Source organism: Alosa pseudoharengus, unplaced genomic scaffold, assembly GCF_046254945.1.
Source record: "Alosa pseudoharengus isolate Yale_2024_CS ecotype anadromous, Long Island Sound unplaced genomic scaffold, YU_APseudo_1.1 YU_APseudo_1.1_scf_2, whole genome shotgun sequence".
In the NCBI taxonomy this organism is placed as follows: domain Eukaryota; kingdom Metazoa; phylum Chordata; class Actinopteri; order Clupeiformes; family Clupeidae; genus Alosa; species Alosa pseudoharengus.
Window position 1 is genome coordinate 25773856 of NW_027468663.1, and position 18923 is coordinate 25792778.

At 40.6% G+C, this 18923-nt stretch overlaps 4 protein-coding genes across 6 annotated transcripts; 1 reads left to right on the forward strand and 3 right to left on the reverse strand.

Annotated features, from left to right (window-relative positions):
- Positions 1 to 1756: 1756 nt before the first annotated feature.
- Positions 1757 to 3610, forward strand: LOC143135163 (tumor necrosis factor ligand superfamily member 10-like). Its single transcript, XM_076295882.1, has 4 exons — positions 1757 to 1879; positions 1986 to 2040; positions 2647 to 2757; positions 2933 to 3610. Exons 1-4 carry the CDS (start codon positions 1790 to 1792, stop codon positions 3355 to 3357), a joined length of 681 nt encoding a protein of 226 aa, XP_076151997.1. The 5' UTR covers positions 1757 to 1789; the 3' UTR covers positions 3358 to 3610.
- A 591-nt stretch (positions 3611 to 4201) lies between these two features.
- msl2a (MSL complex subunit 2a) lies at positions 4202 to 9375 on the reverse strand. Of its 2 annotated transcripts, none has more exons than XM_076294306.1 (3): positions 9270 to 9375; positions 7839 to 7993; positions 4202 to 7572 (listed from the first exon to the last, which is right to left on the reverse strand). In XM_076294306.1, the coding sequence occupies exons 2-3, from the start codon at positions 7978 to 7980 to the stop codon at positions 6038 to 6040; spliced, it is 1677 nt and encodes a 558-aa protein (XP_076150421.1). In that variant the 5' UTR covers positions 7981 to 7993; positions 9270 to 9375; the 3' UTR covers positions 4202 to 6037. The 2 variants fall into 2 exon arrangements, with proteins under 2 accessions (XP_076150421.1, XP_076150420.1); XM_076294305.1 differs by having other exon boundaries at positions 9258 to 9375.
- Positions 9376 to 10309: 934 nt separating this feature from the next.
- Positions 10310 to 14069, reverse strand: bag1 (BCL2 associated athanogene 1). Of its 2 annotated transcripts, none has more exons than XM_076294308.1 (7): positions 13934 to 14069; positions 12279 to 12404; positions 12060 to 12142; positions 11842 to 11955; positions 11613 to 11720; positions 11435 to 11497; positions 10310 to 11258 (listed from the first exon to the last, which is right to left on the reverse strand). In XM_076294308.1, exons 1-7 carry the CDS (start codon positions 13968 to 13970, stop codon positions 11169 to 11171), a joined length of 621 nt encoding a protein of 206 aa, XP_076150423.1. In that variant the 5' UTR covers positions 13971 to 14069; the 3' UTR covers positions 10310 to 11168. The 2 variants fall into 2 exon arrangements, with proteins under 2 accessions (XP_076150423.1, XP_076150422.1); XM_076294307.1 differs by having other exon boundaries at positions 11842 to 11958.
- Positions 14070 to 14353: 284 nt separating this feature from the next.
- Positions 14354 to 17563, reverse strand: chmp5a (charged multivesicular body protein 5a). The gene is made up of 8 exons (XM_076295884.1): positions 17439 to 17563; positions 16954 to 17058; positions 16770 to 16816; positions 16499 to 16592; positions 15572 to 15643; positions 15367 to 15475; positions 15113 to 15228; positions 14354 to 15016 (listed from the first exon to the last, which is right to left on the reverse strand). Exons 1-8 carry the CDS (start codon positions 17505 to 17507, stop codon positions 14966 to 14968), a joined length of 663 nt encoding a protein of 220 aa, XP_076151999.1. The 5' UTR covers positions 17508 to 17563; the 3' UTR covers positions 14354 to 14965.
- Between the last annotated feature and the right edge of the window lie 1360 nt (positions 17564 to 18923).

The window sequence follows — 18923 nt, forward strand, 5'->3', positions numbered from 1 at the left end:
AAGCAACATTGATCAACAACAATTGATCCTGAAATGGCAATTTCTTTTGAGCTGCTTTTTCAAAATGAATTTAGATTTTATATGGCTCATCATCTCCCACTCAAACTCCAAGTTAGTTCCTAAACCCTATAAGGTCAGCATGACACCTACACAGGAGATTCGTGTTCCAGACTGGAAACAAAAACACAGCACATTCACTTACAAAGATACTATATACATGATTGTGCATTTTAGCATTTCATTCTAAACACTGGAATCAAACAACCAATAGAACCTGCTCTCTCTCTCTCTCTCTCTCTCTCTCTCTCTCTCTCAGCAGCAATGCCACAGTGAATTACTTTCTGATGACAGCCTAAAGTGCACAATGATGAAATGGCCACATACCAAACTCATGCCCCTTAGTGGAACATTCAGTTCGGTCCATGCAGTTCGATCCATGCAATAGCTTATTACTGAATGAAATTAAATGAAATATCTAGGCCTATATACCCACTACAATTTTTGTTTGCTTTGTCTGTGTTTGTTTGTGGTCAAACAAAATGGTGCACCATTCACCCATCTGCCAGTTCACACACTTTTAACCTCACTCAACCTCACAAGGATGCCTCAGAGTGAATAATAGCTTCTCACTGCCCAAGGTGATGAAGCTAGAGTGCAAAGCACCTCCGTGGGAAAGTATGACAGGTGTGTTTCTCTTGAACGGTGACATTTTAGGAACATTCTTCCAGAAGAGGCGCCATTAGGCTATTGTTTCCGCTGAACAACTCCTGTAGCCTACATGAAATTACTCTTAGGTTTTAAAGGCATGAACTGAACTTTAACCCTTAAACAATCAAAGCTGCAGCCCTCTCATGAGAAGGACTGGATTACGGAGAAATGAATCAAAAGCATTAACACTCAGATTTCTCATGCCATCGACATCAATCAAATTAGGTTACTTTTAAAACTGCAAGACATGCTTGCCACTGCTGTTTGCTCTGCTGTTGGCTAGGATGTCTTTCAAGACGTAGCCTAAGTGCAAGAATGCGTGGGAATTATGAGACAGTAGGCTACTCGAAGTGCTGCAGGTGCTGACACACGATAGCCCTTGCCAACAGTTCAAGATGTTTCTTGCTTCATCTAACTTGACAGCTCAGAATCAGTAACTTTACTCAGGCTACATTAAATGTTATGTGGTAGGCTATTAGCCCAGTCTGGGTTAAAGTTAGTGAGTGTCATTCGCCTGGTGTCATTGAGGTACAGTAAAATGATTTTCAGGATGAGAATGATCTGCTAGAAACTTCCTTTAAAGAGCATGGGTTTTCACTGTGGAAGGCAGCAAACAACCATTTCTGCCAAATCCAACTGTCAAGACCAACCACGCCTATTTTCGCAGCTTCGAGGACAAGGCTATGAGGCTTATCCAGCTCCAGTCCGCATTTGAAGTATTGGGTGTAACAACAATGGAAAGCTCTCACTCCTTGTATCTCGGACTAATCCTCCTTGGTGCAGTGCTTCTACAGACAGTTGCTGTGGCCATTAGCTTTCTGTACTTCAACTATGCTCTCAGCACGGTAAGAAAACCAGAATTGTATAAGATGTCCATTACATTGTCATCAAACAGCAATATCCAAAGATTATTTGGAAATTATTGAACAATGAAACAATGGGAAAAAAAAGTAGGCCTACATTTAGGTGGATAAGGACATCAATACACGACTTCAGCGCATTAGTAGCCAACGAAGGGCCTAATTCCTTTTTTATTTTTCAGGTAAAACAAGCTTTTTCAAGGAGCAGCGTTTCGTGTCTGATGGGAACAAGTATTCCATATGACAAAGAAGAAAGAAAGTATGACCCCTGCTGGCAAATACTGCAACAACTACAGTATCGAATTGAAAAGGTAAGTTACTTTGACCTCGAATAGACCCCCCCCCACACACACACACACACACCCACCCACACCCCGAACTGGAGATATAACTTGAATGTGTTGGTTTAATTTACAGACTATGGCTTTTGAAAAGGCAACGTTTAATACAGAATTCAACTCTGATGTGAGAGGTAGGCCTACACTATTTTTTATAGACTATGGTCTACTGTTTAAATCAGTTTATTACACGGCTCTTTACAAGACAAGTAGAACGCTCCATTGGCTTGAATGGGATTTCCCAAAGTTCTACCGCTGCAAACATATAATTACCGCTGTCAATGGCAACGGGTTTTGTGCTTCTGATACGTCTTCCATATCACTATGCAAGGACTGGAACTTCATTCAAACGTGAAAGCAGACGGTTGATCAGATCAGCTGTGTTCTAAAGAATGCTTGATTCAAGTTCAGCGTGTGTTGATGCGAACTATTTGTTTCTCAGCAAATGCCACGATGAACGGTAACAAATAGGCTAGGCTATGTAGGCTAAAGTCATATCTGGGGAGTTTATTATTTCGTTTTGGCAAGTAGCCGTGTAATAAACGGGATTATGTATAGAACGCCGGTCATTACTGGGAAAATAAGTCCCTTCAGGGCGGAACAAGACCCGCTGCGCGTCGGGGACCGGTTCGCCCTGTCGGGACTTATTTTCCCAGTAATGACCGGCGTTCTATACATTATCCCCTACATAAATTAGCAGAATTAAAAATGGTAATAAGCTATCTCATCTTTTGTCAAAGGTGAGTGGATTTCACCTTCAACGGCCGAGAATTATGTCTATGGCCATCGTCCTGAAATTGCAGCCCACCTAACAGCTACGTTTTTGACAAAAGAAGACACAGATATTGAAAGTGAGTGAGAATATGAACATTTGTGTTAACCTGCCATTTTGACATATCAATGCATTTTCAGAAGAGAACTATAAAAGCAGATGTGCAGAGATCATGTGTTTTTCATCAGGGTAGCCAGTTTCCTGTCATTGTGAAGAACTTGTTTGTGAAATCCTGTTGGCTCTTGCTGTCCCAGGTCCACCCAGCAACGCGAAAGTCCTGGGCCAAAAAATTGAGGCCTGGGAGTTTCAAAGAGGCCTTGCTTTCCAGAGCAATCTGGTGATGAGCGATGGGGAGCTGATCTTCCCCCAAGCCGGTCTCTACTACATCTACTCCCAGACCTACTTCAGGCTCTCGCAGCAGGAATCAGAGGAAGAGTATGGAGAGGTACTCCAGTACATCTACCAGAAGATGAGCTCTTATCCTGTGCCCATCCTTTTAATGAAGAATGCAAGGACCACTTGTTGGTCCAGGGACCAGGACTACGGCCTTTATTCCATCTATCAGGCCGCTGTCGTCCCACTGAGTACTGGTGACAGAGTGTTTGTGACAGTCAGCAACATCAGCACCTTAGAAATGGATGAGAGGACAAGCTTTTTTGGGGCCTTCCTGGTTACTTGATGAGAGACTGTATTGACACAGGGAATGCTTGAATTGTGGGTTCAAACTGTGTGACTGTGAATAACTTGGCTAAAAGGTTTCTGTATAGGGGTTCCTCTTGCAGTTCTAAAATGAGAACAGCACAGGGCCACAAACAAAGCAAGATACAAAGCAAAGAACAACAAAGCAAGAAAGCAAATAAGCAGAGCTGAGATGCCATCTGTTCTCCTGATATTTGTCATCCACACGGATCGTGTTCCAAGTATTACAGAGGGATCTCCATGGAAACACATCACCACACATCACTGGATGCCCCAGTTGTCAATACTCCATTGCAAAGTCCATTACACCTCAGTAATGGAAAACAATAAATATATATATACAATAAATATAATAAATATATATTTTTTTATTTTTATTTATTTTTAAACAGACTATCATAGTGGTTCTGCATTAGCCAGCATAAAGGCCCTCTTCTCTAACATTGGAATGACACATTTTCAAAGACTTATTAACCCTTACACAACCAAAGACTGCTTTAAGCTACATCTGATGTTGTCATGGTGTGAGTGTGGGCATGAGGTGATTTGACCGATTGTGTTGGGGGTTCAGAGAGCCAGATGCTCTAGGAAGTGCTCATGCTTGGATTGAAGGTTTCTCTGTGATAGATAAAGATCAAGTGCTCTGTGAGGGAAAGTCATGTCAAACTGAATGATCTCCTGAGAAATGAGAACGTTTCAAGCATGTCATTACCTTGCATGATGGTGAATTTAACTATCTGCTGCATACACTACACAAATGTCTGGGAAAGTCTGTGATAAAAGTGATGGCGTGGATATCATATATTGAGTGGTTGAAAAAGAAGTAAAAAACTATTGTTTATTGTTGTATTACAATTTTCCAAATGTGGCAGTGAATTAACCCGCATTAACTGGAAACACAAAAAAACATCTAGAAACCAAACACATTTCATGTAAACAACCAAGGCTCAAAACATGACAAAACACAAAAAATAAACAAAGAAATTCAACAAACTGATACATTCTACAGCAAGTCAAACAGCCTATGTTTGTACTACTGTGTTTCATGATACAGACTTTGTTTCAATATTTGGTAAGAGTCCTAGTAATAGTGTTATCAAGTATTTAAAATCATTTTTATCATAATAAATGACGCATTGCATCCACTGCAAAGAAACATGTTGATACAGCACAATGTGGCAGTAAACAGAAAGAGTCGTTTCTCTTCCTTTTTAAGTGATTCAACTGTGTTTTGGTCAGGAAAATAGCAAACCACAGTACAAATACATCAATGTAAATAATAACAAAACAACATGCTGAGGTATGTATGGTGCAAGGAACTGGGGGGTTGAAAGGGTACTGCTGATTCACGGGAGCCTTCTTATGGTTTATGAAAAATAATAATTTGACTTTCAGCAACACAGTAAATCAAGTCATTTAACCTATTATGGCTTATTCAACAACACTACCTGAACATGTTCTTAAACATCATCTTATTGTGGAATTCCGAGTGCTCTTGGAAGCAGATCAGGCTGATTCAATATATTATATAATTTCATGCTACAGTTTAAGCACTGATCCATAACTTCCTGAAGACCCTTGATTGAAGAGTTTTTAAAAAATGAATTGTTTACTAAATGGATTTGGATTTGAATGAACAGAGTTGATTCATTCTTTGTTTAAAGAGAGAGGGTTGTACCATGGTAAGGGACAAAAATACAAGAAGATGGCACCCTGCAGTCAACACATGACAAAAGTTGCTTCAAACGAGAATAGGTAAGGACAAAAATATCACTCCTCTCAGAGGAAAGACTTCAAGTCAAATCATAAGGTTCTCAATCTCCTGTATGGTGTCCTGGAGAAATAAATAGCTCACAAGGGGAGGTTAGTTAAGTAATGTTTAAGTTAATTCAGATAACAACTAACTTTCTTCCAAAAATGTCATTTTCCATCCTGATGATTCCATACAAGGTGAGAGTAATGAGACTACAAGTCGGTGTTGATGCCTATAGTAAATCTAAGAGCATAACTAATCAAACTAAGTGCTGTATTAATGGTCATGTGAAGTGCTCAGCTTTTAAATAATACAAAATAATGATTAAAAATAAAAAAAAGTCAGAATGGTGCTCATTCCTTGAGCAGCAAGTCAGCAAGCCAACTAATGGTTAGGGGATCTTTACAGGATGATGTGCAGAACCTATGAATGAGCACTTCTAAAACCGACAACTCCTCTGAACACACACGACGAGCTTTGTGGTGAAAGAGTATTTGACTTTGGACATTTGTCCAAGAAAAACATATTGATGATAAGCAAGTCATATTAGGACATTACTACAGGTTTTACTTTGGACTTCATTTAGAAATACATCTATGTGTCAGCCAAAAGACAGAACGTATGCTGCCCTATCTGCAAAATATTGCCATCTCCTCACATAAACTTGTGCCCCAAGAACCTGATTCACATATAATTACTCACAAAACATGACACACAGTAATCTAGTCAATGTTCTTTGTGACTGCAAACTACAAACTGTGTTTAAAACTAGATGCTGTGTTTGGAGCCATACTTTTTTCAAGGCAGTTGTTTTGGCAAACTGTTTCATTTAAGACAATCTAGCACAATAACATAGCTGCCTTAGGAGTCTTTATCACTGCAATGTAAGAGTCTCAAAACACCACCCTTAAATTTTCTTTCGATGTTGTGATCCATCATGGGAGCTGGCAACAAGAAAAGACGTTATGGGCGAGTCAGCTGAAAGACTGAGCACACCTGCATTCGCTCCAACGTTCCTGACAGCTATGCTCGTGTAGTTGATGCCCAGCGTCAACCGAGTCTGCTCGAGTGCCTTCTCTGGCACAGCAAACGCTTCTAACTTCTTCTCACCATTAGCCATGTAGGAGTTCTGGCAGCCTCGGCATATGCAGTCCAAGCAGGCTTTGCGAGTGGAGTAACAGGGACAGCGTTGGCCACGGCAGGTAAGAACACTTGGATTTTGTGTGGCCCGGCCACACTTGCAGCCTTTCTTCTCCTTGGCCTTCTTGTAAACTTTGGTTGAGTTCCCTGACGTAACACTACCAGAGAGAGGCCTGTCCTTCGTCTTGTCCTTGGGCCTATTTGTTTTGGTGGTCTTCGTGGTGCAGATGTTCTTGACGCTCTGCCCGAGATTTTGCTGTATGTTCTTAGTGGTGTCCAGAAGTGCCTTGTTGACTTGGAGCACTCGATCGCTGGGGATTTTTGCAAAGGGCTGAACAGTGTCATTTGGTTCGTGTGTTACTGTAAGAGGGGCTGGAGATGCAACAGGGGGTTCTTCAATAAAGCTGGCGATAGGCAGTGGCTTGACCTTCTCGCTGTCGCTCTCCGAGTGGGAGCGTTTGCGGTGAAGCCGTGCCGTTCTTGGCGTTGCAGCCGAGCAGGAGATTCCAGACGGTGGTTTCTGGGAGTGACTGGACGTGAGCGTCCGAGAGTCCTGTTGTGATGAGGTCCGAGGTTCGCTCAGACCCGACGCCAGGCCGACGGACATCAGCAGGTCCCGCTGCAGCCCGTCGTGAAGGTCCTCATCTAGACAGCCCGACTCCAGGCTCTCCAGCGCCTCGTCAACACTGAATAAAACAGGCTCGTGGCTGTGTTTTGAGTCACTAAAACTGTTGAAGGTCCCCGAACTGGGCTCTCTGGGAACTGGGGATTCCTGTACAGTGACAACGTCCATGCTCACAGGCAATACTGAACTCGAAACCTCCACAACAGCTCCTGCTGTTGCTGCTTTGGCGTAGTTATCTTGAATAGCATGGTCAAGCGGCTCCTCCTTCACTGCCCCCTCGGCATCCAGTGAGGATGCAGCCTGCTCAGCAAGATGAGAGGTGGGGGGGAGGCCCTCAGACGCAGCTGAAGACAGAGGCAGCATCAGGCTGGGAATGTCGAGGACACCAGGGCTCTCCTGCTCCAGTTTCATTCCCAGGACGTCCTCCAGCATGAACATGATTTCCGGTGAGCCGCCTGCGGTGCTGGCTATCTGCTCCACCAAGGGCGACTCGGAGATGTACTCACAGAGCTTTCTGTAGCACTCCACCAGGATGCCCAGCTGTTTGTTCTCTGTAAATTGGTCATAGTCTTTGCACCAGCTGCAAGCCGGCTTTATTGTCATCTTTTTACCTTTGCAGGCTTTGCAGACATAGTGCTGGCAAGTGTTGGGCGCTATGGGATCCTGAAGCAAATTCCCTAAAGCAGGGCATAGAAAAGCATAACTAAACATTAGGTCTTTTCAGCTGTGCCGTAAATGAATCAAGAACTGCACTTGTATAACTTAATGTCAAATATAATTGAGGACTAACAAGCAAAGACAAATTACTTTAAAGGCCTTCAGGAGTTAGGCTAGTGCTATTCATAGACCTTCAGTCTTGGGAATTTTGGAACAAGTTACCACTTAATCACTCTGCACAAAACTTTAATTAAATATGAGTGTGGTTATAACTTGTACCACTTACCACACACAAGGCAGGAGAGAGAATCCCTAAAAAAAGGAAGAACTCTATAAAGCTCAGCATATGTCTCAGGGTCCCCCGCGTCACACTGCAGCACTGACCGACAAGCAGACAGGTAAAGACTGGTGGCATTTACTGGGTTCATCTCAGCAGCCTCACTAAGAAGGGACACAACAGAATCCAACAACACACAAGACTAACGTAAACACATGGCATAGACACAACACTGAAATTTGTGTGAAGACACATTCTCTTCCACAAGAGTAAAACATATGATGTATTACATGTTCCATTTAACACCTGGGGTAACGTTAGGTGGGATGCTATTCGGGTAAATTACAGAGGAGTAACGTAACGTTGGTAAGAGTTGACACAAAACTCTACCTGGTTATGATCCATTGGAAAGCTGGCTAACTAACTCAAACTAGTCAATAGTCAATAAATAACAAAAACACTGTTCAACACTGCTTAGCTTAGAGCGTTTACACCATGAAAACGGCGTAGCTTTTCCCAAAACATTGATGCACTTACTTCACTTCAATCTCTATTCGCGCATTTAGTTGCAAGATTTTGGTTCCTCACTCATACAGTACCCGCATATTCTATTGTTCTAGCACTACTTCACGTGGAACACTCAGCAAGAAGGCGGAGGCAAAGATTCTCGGAGGGCTCGAAAGCTAGCTATGCCGAGGCTAATTAATTACAAGCAGGTTGGCTAGCAAGCTAATCAGTTACGAGTTACTTATGTCATGTGTGTTGCATTTAACTTCAAGCCCTGTATTTCCACATCGTATCATAATATTAACATCGATTAATGTGTACAGTTACTGTGCATATTTTAGTTACAAACAGAATATGGACTTGAATATGCCCGTCACTTCACGTTAGCTTGTAACTCAACTAACCTAGCATTATGTTGATAGAATCCTTTCCGTTTTCAGAGTAAATCACTGACCCTTGCAAAACAAAATGAGATATTCTCATACACAAAGTTACCATATGACCTCTAGACACCTATGCTTAGCGCGACTCCTTCATTTAAATTATTGGCCACTTTAACTTACGCATATTCGTCAAATAACCCCCTCTAACCTAGCTAACGTTAGCTAGCTGTAGAGCTAAGGGGTAGAAGGTAACGTTAGAGCACTGAAGATACGTTACGTGGAAGGTTCAGAGAGCAGTTACAAGATGGGTTACTTATTATCGTGCCTGTCTTTTGGAATTCACAAGATGCCTTCAACATTATATTTTCTCATTTTCATTTCCATGTGTAGCGCTACCGATAACCAACTTGGCTTGCTAGCAACCTAACGTTAGCTGGCTAAGTGCATTTTGTGAGGTATCTATGATGCTTTAGTTAGTTGGTAATTGTTCAATCAGTACCTTTACATCTTAGCATTAAATCCTAACATATTAACAAACCTTAACCAGTACCTCACGTCTTCTTATGTGTACAACCGTGTGATTTTCTTGGTTTTGTTTGATAGCCACACTTCCCTGTTGACACTTGCTTCTCATTACTGTTTTTTTTTTACCTCCATACATGAGACTGCAGCAGTGCAACGAAGAGTAATTGAGCCCCTAGCGGACAACTCCAACACACGCACGCTTACATGTTGCATGCATGGTAATCATAACAAGGAAAACTATGAAGGCTACTTGAAATAGTCTATTTACTATCTATGGAAATAGCTTACATAAATTGCACACATTTAGGTTATTTATGTTTGATACTCCAAGAATGTTGACTACGCCACCGCAAAGCCCAAATGTCTGTTTTTAATTTGGACTGTATGGCAACGCTGGATTCCGTAATGGTGACAACCAGGACCTAAATGGAGAGGGATGGGGAGAATGTGTAATTGAAAGATAGGCCCCTGAAAACAAGAGGCTAGTGGACCACTATCAGATCTGCCCAAATGGCAAAATTAGATGTGCAGATATCAGACCACAGGTGGCATGCTGCTCGAGGTCCACTATTACTTTTAATTCAACTTGAATATTAAGAAAATATGTGAAATGTTATTAAAATAAAGGAATAATTATAACTGGGAAAACCAATGAGCAGTGCTCTAGCGGACCACCAGATCGCCACCAAGTGGGCTAATAATGGACCAGCAGCCACTGGAGTTTTGCTCTTCGATTCAACTGAAGTTGAATAACTTTCATAGTGAATGGTAAATGGAAGAAAATAGGTTGTCAAAATGGCTTAAGCAAAAATATAGGTGTATAATAATGCACAGACTTTCTGCAGTGCTCGCCCTTATTAAAATAAAGTTATGAAAATGCATTGAACCAAGGATTGTGCAGAGGATGATACTACAGGAGCTGTGTTGAGCTATATGGACACTGGCGCTCTGGGATGGTCTGTAATATAATGCACATGAGCACTCAAACTTGTACATAGCTAAGACAAACCTCTGAAAATGACATAGAACAAATGATGACGCACAGAAATACTGTTTTTTTTCTCTTTTTTAATCGACTTGAAATGAAAGACCGAATTTTGCAAAAAATGTCACGGGGCACAATAAGGATGAGTAATTCCATACAATCCATGTATTTTTTACATTTGATAAATATGAGTCTCAGATCTCCATACATATAATTACAGACAAAGTATTTATCACCATACTCTCCATTTGGAGGAAAGAGAGCATAAAAAATGAACTGACATGAAAAGACAAAGATTTTAACTGACCGAAACACATGTAACAAGATTGATCTAACAGGCCACCTTCAAGTCAAGAATCAATCAAAAAACCTATATACAGTCTTACCAAAAAATGGTATTCCTGGACTTTTCTTGACTTGACTTCCTTGATTCTGTCCATTTTGATGTGACAAACTAAATTCTCCATATAACCATAATATTCTCAATTATTTAAATGCAATGCACAATGCAAACCACTAGCGCTCAACCAAGCACACACAATGGACACTAATGTCAAAATATACAAATGCAGATACCAAAGCATTGCTGGTGGTTTGTTGGGGCCCTTACAGTTTATTTGGGATAAAAGACTTAGGGAGTAACTGACACAAATACCGTTCCCCTGCTTAACACACAATTCAGGAAAATTATGAAAATCTACTTTCAACATTATACCATAATTAGGTTTACAACATTGCTTGATATGTCTTATCAAGTGTTGAGGGTCAAAACTGTCCAGTCAGGTTCTCTTGCAAGCCCAACATGAACAGGGCGCAGTATCCTAGAAAGAGCCAGAGTTCACTACAGCGCCACCCTTCATTGCTCACAGAGCAAGATACAGAGAGAGACGCTGGTCTAGGTCAGGACAGTGGAGGGGAGGAGTACGAGGTCTCTTAGCTCTACTCCGCCAAGGCGAGGTTCTTGGATTGGATTTTGGCCAGATGATCTGATATGCCAGCTTCGATCCTGTCACACTGGGCCAGGAATCCCTGTGCAGAAATTATGTCAATACTGTTTTAATCAGTGTAACACCTAAAACTCAGCATATTATGACATTCACGTATATAAAGATGATGCTTGGCAACTTCCACCATAGAAAATAGTTTTATAGCAATAATAGTAAGGTAAAAAGGCTGGGTATATGTGGACCAGTTCAACTACTCACCTGGACAGTTTTCACAAGGCCTTTTTTCTTCATTCTGCAGTCACTGAAGTTTTCTGGCAAACTCTGCGGAATCCAGACAACAAAGTGTGATATGCATTGAACGATTCATGTGGTGGTTGAAATAGATTATTTACAGATACAGTATTTCAGATAATACAGTGAAGTATGCAGATCTGACCATAGAATCAATCTGTTCCAATATCTTCATAAACTGTTCTGAAGCAACTTTCACCCTGTGGTCCAGTTTGTTAAGAGCTTCGGCCTGCAGATCCTTTGCAAGGAAGCCCTACAGAATAACTAAAGTGATGAGATATTTGACTGTTGCTGTGAAAGGCTTAAATAAAATGTATTATCCAAAGTGTAAAGCCAGTGAATTTAGTAGTCATCTGTAGGGTTAATACACTTACATTCTTCAGCCCAGAAAGTTCACCATCTACCTTCTCCAACTTTTTGGCATTCTGTTCCACTGATTTTTCGATATCTTTCAGCTTCCGTAACTCGGCTTCCTCTTCTGGGCTATTCTGCTGGAAAACAACTCTGTTGAACCTTTGCTACAATTGCACTTGCTGAATTAGACTCCAATGATAGAAACAAATGATATTATTTAATTGTACATTAACGTTACCCTTTTCCCAATCAACATGACTTTACAGCCTTGTTTCATGCCATAGCTGGCAAGGGTTTCGTCCATTTCCTTCAATGATTTTCCTGAAAAAAAGTTTTGAGCGATGGTCATGATCACGGTCAATACGTATGTTTTTTTTTTAAATTATTATTATTATTTATTTATTCATAAACGGTGTAAACTGATTGCAATGTTGTGGATGCAGACTACATTAGCCACCTTTGAAAATGAGTTTCTGTGATGGTCCTGGAACACCCGTCGCTTCTGTCAGTGCCTCTGACAGATCTTTTAACAGAGGTTCCTTGCCATCCTGTCCTGTTAATGTGATGCTATGCTTCTCTGTGCCTGAGGAAGATGTATGTCAGCATACAACGTTAGTTGCACCGCTGTCACGCTATCCGGAGAAATAGTCTTTGGTCACCACTATTTACCATTTTACGGCTCCTACTGACTTCCATTCAACACATCAAAACAATACTTAGAAGATACCAAGGCACTCATCTGGTGAACAAGTTACGTAGGAAGGCTTTTTGCACACCTCTTTTGTCGGGCAGGTGCGTAGGGTATGACCAAAGGTCTCAGATCAGGAACTTGAGTCCCGCACACTGACCATTCCGCAAGCAATTATTTATTTATTTATTTATTTATTAGAAATTACAACGTTTTGGTCTTAGACCTTCATCAGGTACATTTAGGATAGAACTCTGGGATTTAGGATAGGATTCCGTGATGTGTTTTACATTGGCAGGACTAAACACAGACTACAGGATAGAGTCTCAAAGCACAAATATGCCATAAAACCCAAAAATGACAGTTACCCAATGGCTCATCATTTTAAGGACAAACATAATAGTGATCCTTCAATCCTAAGGGCAATTGGCATTGATCACATTACCACAAACTATAGGGGGGGGGGGGAAATAGGCTAAAGCAATTGAATCAACAACAGTTTGGATTTTCAAAAAAAAAAAAAAAAAAAGACTTATGCTTATTTTATATGTACGTGTGATGTACATAATGTTTGTCTATATCTGATGCACTCTTTGCTGGGTGGATTTGAGGCCCCCTGTTGGTTGTGGCTACCTTTGTCTGCCATTGGTTATTTGATGATCCAATGTTCATACCTGTTAACCAACCCATATTGATGTTTTAACCAGACTTGACTCACTTCCTGACTAAGGCTTTTGAGCCGAAACGCGTAGAAGTGCTTTTTAATCATGTTCTGCCCTTAAAATAAAGGCAATTTAACCTTTTCACCAGATGAGTGCCTTGGTATCTTCTAAGTTTTGCATTTGATCAAGCCCTCAACCAAAGACCACCATATCTACATTAAAAGCTTATCGTTCCAGGTAGCACTCCAACTCAACAGCTTGTTTTGCTACATCGAAACAATACTTCAATTATGTGCTCAAACTAACGCAGCTGATATACCAGCAACATTTTATTTGATAATAAACTACATTTTGGTACAACAAGATACATACAGCAAGAATAACGGTGACCAAAGTATACTTCTCTAGATAGTGTGACAGCGGTATTAGATGCTAGATGCTGCAGCAGTATGTCAACACAGATGCTAATAGCTAACTTTGACGTTATCACAAAAATCCTCCGCTTCAACCCTCTCTGATTATAACGCTTAATGAGGTCTTATGTCTGCAGTTAGGTCTATACTACAAAACATTATATGTTAAATATACAAAATAGCATCATGCTTTCTTTTAACGTACAGCTAACCTTAGCAAGCTCCAGCTAATATCATTTTAAGCTAACTAGCAAGCAATATCCAGCCAAGTTACAGAGCGGTCTCAAATCTGACATAAAGGCATGAGCAGGTATATCGTGAAAACGTTTTTACAACCTTGGATACTTACCATAGGCAACTGTGACTGTCATCGTATCGCTTGCCATCGTTAATGTACAATGTATATGATCCAAACGTTAAATTAGTTTACCACAAAAATATTCAACGTGTTTCCTGGTTGCGCAGGAAATGGTCAACGCTCAAGGAGTTCCCGATTGAAGGGTTGCCAGGAAGTGGACAAAATCTGCCATGATTTTTTACCCCATTAGCTTTCAATCTTTTTTGAAGCAGTCTCTTGTTGTGCATGTGCACTCTCTACGTCTACGCCACACGCTTTTTACTTATAACAGTTCCCTACATGTTTTGAGAACATCAGCTACTCACACTGTCCTCCCATAAGACACCCATGATACTCCCATCCATAGTATGAGTCTGTACAGTTCATGCTCCCATCTCTTAGACTAAGTTAAGTGCTTTGACAAAAGCTGGCTTGTTTTAAAAAGTGCATTTTATAACATCATTGTAACATCAATGTAAAAGACATCACCATAATACACATAGAAATTGCAACTCATCAATTAACACAATTCTTTAACAGAGCACATAATATGATTACAATATCCACTACAATACCAATGAATACTGAAGAGGAGGTGTTGAGGTACGGCAGAGGATTCTTAAAAAAAGAACTATTTTAATGCTAAAACATTTCTATAGTAGTTCTATGGTAGTGTATAATACTTCTATGATGCTCTGTAACACCTCTCTAACATCCGTATCCTCTAGTGTTCCTATAGCATAGTATTTCTATAGAATTCCCCCAAATATTATACAATTCCTACAATATCTATAGTACTCCAGTAAGATCACTATAATATTTTGTGTTAAATACTATAAGATTCCTAAAGTTCTTTTTCATAAGGAGATTAAGGGTGGTACCATATTCTGGCCTTCAAGACCACATGCCAGCATGTCAGTAGGAACAAAACAAAGACCAAGAGGTTTGCAGCTTAATGACATTAATGTTGGCAGTCAAATTATCATGCCAATGTTCCTATACAAATATATACGTATATACACACAGTATTTATTAATCCATCATTTACGTAGCTGGGATTTGTGGCAGCCCAAACTCATCAACCAGCACTCCATCCTGAAAAGAAACACACAAAAAGGCGTGTAAAGGCATGGTGAAAGCAAAAAAGATCTATTCTGAATTGTGAATGGTCACTAAAGATCCTGTAAACACCTTGTTGGTTTTGCTGTCACTTGGCATTCCCTCAGGGATGGAAGGTGCAGCAGAGGCTTCGTCGAGGTAAGTGCTGTCATCGTCTAACAGCAACTCATCTCCAAGAGCATCCAATTCTGAGAAAAAACGAACATCAAGGTAAGAGATCATTGATTTCTCTTATTCTCGAGTTTCAAAATGTTACGGTCTGAATATATATATATAATATATATATATATATATATAATATATAATATATTGGCTACAAACACAACCTGCTTCTAGGTCATCCTCGTCAATTTCAGGCATGCCATAGCTCCGACTCAAGGCATCCTGGACCTCATTGGCATCCTCCATCATGTCCTCCAGCTGGTCCTGCAAGTCCTGAGGACCACAGACACAAACATGATCCCACATTGCCATCACATTTGGCATTTAGAAATGTATAATGCATAAATCAGTGAGCGGAGACAACCATACCTCAATATCATCCATTCTCACTTGCTTGTAGGCCTTTTTCATTTCCTTTGCTCCAATCTTCATAGCATCCACCTAGAGAGACATGGAATATATGCATGTATTAATACAATGTAAATCATCAAAGAGTGCACCAAGGCATTTTCAGTCCAGAAAGAGATCACTACCTCACATCTCACTACCTAAGTATGAGTATATATATATATATATATATATATATATATATATATATATATATATATATATATTATATATATATATATTGTAGCGTCGGCGCATAAAGACTGTGTTAGCGTTCTCCAGCGAAAGGCATGCTGGGACACGAGGGTGAACAATCGCGGGGTTTATGTCGTATTTCCCCTAAGTTAGAAGTGTAAAGTTGGTGTTTTTATCGTAACCTGTTTCCCTTTTAGTTATCCCTCATGTGTGTTCCTTTTGGTGTGGGGGGCTGGACCTCCCCTGTTGGTGTAGTATGTGTGTTTCCTTGACCTGCCCTGTGTGTATTGTAATCTGTGCCTGAGTCCCTGCCTTCGTTCATGAGCCAATAAAGCTGCCATTGAACAACGTTGGTGTCGTGTGAATTAAACGTTACAATATATATATATATACACTCTTTTGATCCCGTGAGGGAAATTTGGTCTCTGCATTTATCCCAATCTGTGAATTAGCGAAACACACTCAGCACACAGTGAACACACAGTGCGACACTAATCCCGACGCAGTGAGCTGCCTGCTACAGCAGCAGCGTTCGGGGAGCAGTGACTGGTTAGGTGCCTTGCTCAAGGGCACTTCAGCCGTTCCTACTGGTCGGGGTTCGAACCCGACCAGTAGGCCGAAGCCCTAACCAGTAGGCCACGGCTGCCCAGTAAACAGAACAGTAAACACAATTAATGAACACAGGAGGATGATAATGATGACCAAGGTCCTTACGGTTGTTTTTGTATCTTTCAGGGTCTGAATGGTGTAGTTTGCTTGTTCCATATTAAAGGACTGCTGTGCAAGCTGGTCTCTTTGACCCTCATACCTAACAGAATAAAACAACAACACAGATTACAGTAAGAACTGTGTGTCAATAGGGTATCTGGCCTACACTCTCCAGCTGAATTTAGTCACATTTAAAAGTGATATGGTCAGTGTTGTTGTTTTTATAAACATTTTTTATTTATTCTTGTTTCCATAAACATGATATGCTGACACATACATTCGCTTCTGCTTCAGGACTCTCATGGCCTTCTGTTTAACCATGTTCTGTAAAGACAAAAAATAATTTTAAGCTAACTCATGTCATTATGTATTAAAGCGTTTCAGTAAAGCTTTAGCTGCTAGCATCTAGACAAAAATAATTTGAACAGCCACTAAATAAACCTAGAGCTAACGTTACCTACCTTGGAGGGCCCATCTCTCATCTTTTTCATCTGATCTTTGAACTTCACTAGCTCGGCGTCAAGTCGGGCTATCTTCTTGTCAATAGATTCCGTCCTTGCCTCCACCTACAGAGGGTGAATTACCATGAATATAGATTTTGTTGCGAGAAAACATGGCTAGCAGCAGCTATACGAATCAGGTGATTAATTGGTGTTTTCTCATGTAACTAACTTAACATCACAAACATCAACAGTCACTGCATAAACGCGCCTATCTGATTAAATCTATAACGTTAGTTAACTAGGTAACGTTAACTGCGTGACTTTACAAGTTCAATAACGTTATCTTTATTATATATCTATAATACTTGGTATGATCAGAAACCGTTATGTGAAATGACGTTAACGGTAACATGCTAACGCAGCGTATACATCCTAGGCTGTCAGTAATTCAGCAAGTCACCAAGTTTTACATTAAGCTTATCGTTAATCATAACGTTACTTACATTTCCAATGCAGTCCGATAGATTTGGAGGCGGATCCTTTCCTTTACTCCTACCGAAAATCCGATTCATTGTTATGTTGAGAAATCAAAACAGTGTTAGCACCTAGGTCCGTAGGAGGAGGCACAATCCGGACACAATCAAAGCATCGATATGGTAACCCGGAAACAGTGAACCAACGTGATGCCATTGGTCAAAAACGGCCTATGCAGTGTTTAGATTGTATCTGTTTCATTGACCTTGTGGCTGTTCCGGTTAACTGAATAATACTAATAATACTAGCCTACTACTACTAATAATAATATTACGGGTCCCAACAGTGGTCCCAGCAGTAATAAAGATAATGTACCTGTGAAACAGGTGGAAAAACAAGATGACACAGGCTGCTTCTTGTCAGTTTTTCATTCAAAGTGCATCTTTTATTTACTAGCAATCATGTCAAAGTATGTGCAATAATTCTCTAATAAGTCTGTTTCAACAGTAACATGTTCTTTAACATTACATTTATGTATCTCAATACATTCATTACATACATATGCTCATGTATCCCAAAAACACATTCATACATTCACATTTTTTGTGCTGAATAGTGCAGCATGGACATTCCATTGTATTTAAGTACAGGCTACCTGTAGCAAACCACCTGACTAACCATTCATACCGAATATAATTATAAAGTAGCAAAAGTCAGAGAACAGATAGATAGATAGATAGATAGATAGATAGATAGATAGATAGATATACTTTATTGATCCCTATAGGGGAAATTCAAGAATTTTTTTAAGGTGCTCTGTGTGAATGAGTGTCATGGTGATGGTGCAAATGAGTAAGTCAAACAGTGCAACAGTGCAAGAATAAAGTCTATATATCTATATATAAATAACTATATTAAGAAAGGTATGTGGCATGGAGGGAGGGGTTGTGCATATGTGCTAATACAGCACGCAAACAGTGAGGCAGAAGTCAAATGTAAAGTGACTAGTGGACAGACAGTTCAAGACATTGGAGGTGGTGAAGAGGCAGACAGACTATGCGGAGAAGTCTATTTCTCCTCTTCCCTTAAGTGATGCATTAAACAGTTCAATGGCCCTGGGGATGAATGACTTCCTCAGTCTGTCTGTTGTGCAAGGCAGTGAGCGAAGTCTCCAGCTGATCAGGCTCTTCTGCTTAACAATAGTGCTGTGGAGTGGATGACACTCATTGTCCAAGATGTTGATCAGTTTGTTCAGGGTCCTTTTGTCAGATATTGAAGTGATGCACTCCAGTTCAGCTCCCACTGCAGAGCCAGCTTTCCTTACCAGCCTGTCAAGTCGCCCCGCATCCTTCTTCTTTGTGCTTCCTCCCCAACATACCACTGCATAGAAGAGGACGCTAGCAACAACCGACTGGTAGAACATCCTGAGGAGATTGCTGCACACATTGAAGGAGCGCAGCCTCCTCAGGAAGTACAGCCTGCTCTGCCCTTTCTTGTAGAGTGCGTCAGTGTTG

What these genes read in the sequence shown, in the direction of transcription:
- bag1 (XM_076294307.1), bottom strand. Translation starts at nt 13,970, where the DNA reads ATGGCAAGCGATACGATGACAGTCACAGTTGCCTATG. An exon ending in TCATGTTGATTGGGAAAAGG is followed by an intron (nt 11,959 to 12,059) that starts GTAACGTTAATG and finishes GTTGTTTTCCAG; the next exon opens with CAGAATAGCCCAGAAGAGGA. An exon ending in AACTTTCTGGGCTGAAGAAT is followed by an intron (nt 11,721 to 11,841) that starts GTAAGTGTATTA and finishes GTTATTCTGTAG; the next exon opens with GGCTTCCTTGCAAAGGATCT.
- LOC143135163 (XM_076295882.1), top strand. Translation starts at nt 1,790, where the DNA reads ATGGGAACAAGTATTCCATATGACAAAGAAGAAAGAAAGTATGACCCC. An exon ending in TACAGTATCGAATTGAAAAG is followed by an intron (nt 1,880 to 1,985) that starts GTAAGTTACTTT and finishes TTTAATTTACAG; the next exon opens with ACTATGGCTTTTGAAAAGGC. An exon ending in ATTCAACTCTGATGTGAGAG is followed by an intron (nt 2,041 to 2,646) that starts GTAGGCCTACAC and finishes CTTTTGTCAAAG; the next exon opens with GTGAGTGGATTTCACCTTCA.
- chmp5a (XM_076295884.1), bottom strand. Translation starts at nt 17,507, where the DNA reads ATGAATCGGATTTTCGGTAGGAGTAAAGGAAAGGATCCGCCTCCAAAT. An exon ending in GTCCTGAAGCAGAAGCGAAT is followed by an intron (nt 16,593 to 16,769) that starts GTATGTGTCAGC and finishes TTATTCTGTTAG; the next exon opens with GTATGAGGGTCAAAGAGACC. An exon ending in TGAGAATGGATGATATTGAG is followed by an intron (nt 15,476 to 15,571) that starts GTATGGTTGTCT and finishes TGTGGTCCTCAG; the next exon opens with GACTTGCAGGACCAGCTGGA.
- msl2a (XM_076294306.1), bottom strand. Translation starts at nt 7,980, where the DNA reads ATGAACCCAGTAAATGCCACCAGTCTTTACCTGTCTGCTTGTCGGTCA. An exon ending in TCTCTCCTGCCTTGTGTGTG is followed by an intron (nt 7,573 to 7,838) that starts GTAAGTGGTACA and finishes GCCCTGCTTTAG; the next exon opens with GGAATTTGCTTCAGGATCCC.